This window comes from Solanum lycopersicum, chromosome 3, assembly GCF_036512215.1.
Source record: "Solanum lycopersicum chromosome 3, SLM_r2.1".
In the NCBI taxonomy this organism is placed as follows: Eukaryota; Viridiplantae; Streptophyta; class Magnoliopsida; order Solanales; family Solanaceae; genus Solanum; species Solanum lycopersicum.
The window spans coordinates 32163548-32167276 of record NC_090802.1 but is presented as its reverse complement, the minus strand read 5'-3'; the positions used below and the strand labels follow the sequence as shown (position 1 = coordinate 32167276).

The window sequence follows — 3729 nt, the reverse complement described above, 5'->3', positions numbered from 1 at the left end:
CATCAACATCTTTACCGCACCGTAATATCTATAGCAATAACTACAGAAGACCAACCGAGGTTTTACATAGCCTCGGTTTCCCAACATCAACACATTTCGTCAACATGTCTGCCGGGTTCTTTGCACCCTCTATCTTCTCCAAGCACATATCACCATCCTCCATTGCCCTGGGAGTGAAATCGTATCGCCTTCTGATGTGCTTTGTCTTCGAATGATAGACTGGATTTTTCACCAACTGTATGGCACTCTGGCTATCTGAGTAAAGAATGTTCTCGCTCTGCTTCTTGCCAATTCCTCAAGATAATCTTCCAGCCATATCAACTCTTTCCCAGCTTCAGCTATTGCCATATACTCAGCTTCAGTAGATGAAAGAGAAACACACTTCTGAAGTCTGGACATCCAACTCACTACTGTTCCACCTATTGTGTAAATGTACCCGGATGAACTTTTGCTCGAGTCAACATCCCCACCAAGATCAGCATCCACAAAACCCTGTAGAGTCACCTTGCCTTTGCCAAAACAAAGTGAAGTACTGGATGTACCTCTCAAATATCTCAGAAGCCACTTCACAGCTTCCCAATGCTTTTTCCCAGGGTTCGCCATGTACCTGCTAACAACTCCCACTGCATGTGCTATATCAGGTCTAATGCAGACCATAGCATACATCAAACTACCCACTGCTGAAGCATATGGAACAAGTGCCATGTGATCACGCTCCTCGGCAGTCTTGGGTGACTGCTCCTTTGACAATTTAAAGTGATTTGCCAATGAAGTAGTCCTGGGTTTAGTATCATTAACCCTGAATCTGCTCAACACCTTCTCAATTTAAAACTCCTGAGATAGATTTAAAGTTCCAACAGATCTATCCCGAGAAATCTTCATCCCCAAAATCTGTTTTGCTGGACCCAAATCTTTCATCTCAAATGTTGCAGACAACCTTGTCTTCAGATTGTTAATATACCTCATACTAGATCCTGCAATCAACATATCATCCACATACAAGAGTAGAAACACATATGAATCAGTGTATTTCTTGAAGTAACAACAAGGATCCTTTTCAGCTTTGTAGAATCCACTCTTGGTCATGAAGGAGTCAAACTTCTTGTACCACTGCCTTGGTGCTTTCTTTAGTCCATACAAGCTTTTGATGAGCTTGCAGACCATGTGTTCCTTGCCAAGAACCACAAATCCTTCCGGTTGCTGCATATAGATCTCTTTGTCCAGATCTCCATGTAAAAATGCTGTTTTTACATCCATTTGCTCTAGATGCAAATTCTCCGATGCAACAACACTCAACATAATTCGAATAGAGGTTAACTTCACAACATGAGAGAATATTTTAGCATAATCAATAGCTTTCCTTTGTGAATATCCTTTAACCACTAAACGAGCCTTGAACCTTCTTTTTCCATCTGATTCAGTCTTGATTCTAAACACCCACTTGTTCAGAAAATCTCTCTTCCCTGTAGATAACTCAGTCAACACCCATGTGTCATTCTTCTCGAGTGACCTCATCTCATCATCCATGGCTTGCTCCCACTTGATTGAATCCTCCACCTGTAGGGCCTCATCAAAAGACTATGGTTCCCTCTCATCAGTCAGCAATGGATAGTGTAATGAAGGTGAATACCTATTTGGTGCCCTGATGGATCTGGATGATCTCCTTAACACCTGCTCAGGTGTAACTTGCTCCACTTCAGATTCTTCAGTAGGAGTTGGTTGAGTATCTTCTTCGACATCTCTGGGGTTACTCTTCTCCAACTCAACCTCAACTACCACTTGCTTTGTAATCTCTAGAACCTTCTAGTCTCCATCCTTGTACAGGACAGACTAATCAAATGTCACGTCACAATGTCTCAGGATCTTTCTGTTCTTGTCATCCCAAAACCTGTAACCAAATAAATCAGAACCATATCCTATGAAGTAGCACTTCATAGCCTTGGCGTCAAGTTCTGGATCGACATGAACATAAGCAGTGCAACGAAAAGTCCTCAAGTGTGAGTACTTGAGTTCTTTTCCTGTCCACACCTCCTCTGGAATCTTGAACCCTAAAGGAACTGATGGTCCCCTGTTGATCAAGTATGCAGCTGTGCTCAGAGCATCCGCCCAAAGTGTTTTGGGCAGCCCAAAGTGTATCCTCATACTCCTTGCACGCTCATTCAATGTTCTGTTCATCCTCTCAGCAATTCCATTCTGCCTTGCCTTACCATGAATTTTTATCATCAATCTAATTCCCTCAGCTGCATAGAATGCCTTGAACTCTGATTTGTGATACTCTCCTCCATTGTCAGACCTTAGGCATTTGACTTTCAAACAGGTCGGATTCTCAACTTCAGCTTTCCATTTCTTGAAAGTTTCAAACACATCTGACTTATGCTTCAAGAAGTAAGCCCATACCTTCCTGCTGAAATCATCAACAAAGGTAACATAGAATCTGGATCCTCCAAGTGATGATACTGGAGATGGTCCCCAAACATCTGTATGGATCATTTCCGACCGCACTTTCTTTGGCTCTCTAGGAATCTTTGTGAAACTTACTCTTTTCTGTTTGCCCATAACACAGCTCTCGCAAAGACCCATATCAACAAACTTCAGACCCTCTAATTCTCCTTTTGCAACCAGCATCTTCATTCCTTTAATACTAATATGTCCAAGTCTATTGTGCCACAGACATGAACCGGAAGCACCTTCAGCAACAGCGGCCATGTTTATACACCCTGTAGTTGTGTACAAGGTTCCAGATTTGGTGCCGCGAGCTACTCCATAGCACCTTTCATGATCTTCCACGAACCTTTGCCAAACTCTACTGCATATCTCGTGCTATCCAACTGACCAACAGAGATCAGATTTTTCTAGATCCCAAGAATATATCCGACATCCTCCAATGTCCACTGGTTTCTCGAGGTGGTCTTTATGAGAACATCCCCCTTTCCTCCAATCTCTAAGGCTTTATTGTCAACAAGATATACTTTTCCAAAATTTCCAGATTTGAAGTTTTGGAACAACTCCTTACTTGGAGACGAATGGAAAGATGCACCAGAATTCAAAATCCATGATTCAACCGGGCTATTCACACTAAGGATTAGAGCATCCCCAATGTCCTCTACTAAATTTACAGAATCATTGTCATCTCCAAATTTCTGATTCTCTTTCTTCTCTGGCTTTGTACAGTTCGTCCGAAAGTGTCCTTTTTCTCCACAGTTCCAATAAGTCACGTTTGATCTGTTCAGTGATTTTCCTCGATTCTTTGATTTTGATCGACCAAGTTGATTTTGGCCTTTCGTCTTACTTATCCCCCTTCGATCAACGCTGAGAGCACTGCCCTATGAATCTCCCACTTCTCGTTTGCGAATACTTTTGCTAAGAACAACATCATGGATTTCATCAAACTTCAGTTTCTCAGATCCACGGAAACTGCTAATCGCAGCAACAACAGTATCCCAAGACTCGGGCAGAGATGACATCAAAATCAACACCTTAATTTCATCTTCGAAATTAATATCCACGGAATTAAGTTGACTCACAATTATATTGAACTCGTTTATATGATCAGAAATCGATCCAGTTTCATACATCTGTAAATTGAACAATCTACATATCAAATATACCTTGTTCATAGCCAATGGTTTTTCATACATGTTTTACAGTGCCTTCAACAGACCGGACGTAGTCTTCTCCTTCATGATGTTGAACGCCACGTTTCTTGACAAAGTCAACCGGATCAACCCT

The 3729-nt window shown here is 41.8% G+C and overlaps 1 protein-coding gene across 1 annotated transcript; it reads right to left on the bottom strand.

Moving 5' to 3' along the window:
• Nucleotides 1-228: 228 nt before the first annotated feature.
• On the bottom strand, nucleotides 229-2706 carry LOC138347536 (uncharacterized). Its single transcript, XM_069295829.1, has 4 exons — nucleotides 2458-2706; nucleotides 1319-1557; nucleotides 1109-1214; nucleotides 229-492 (listed from the first exon to the last, which is right to left on the bottom strand). The coding sequence occupies exons 1-4, from the start codon at nucleotides 2704-2706 to the stop codon at nucleotides 229-231; spliced, it is 858 nt and encodes a 285-aa protein (XP_069151930.1).
• Between the last annotated feature and the right edge of the window lie 1023 nt (nucleotides 2707-3729).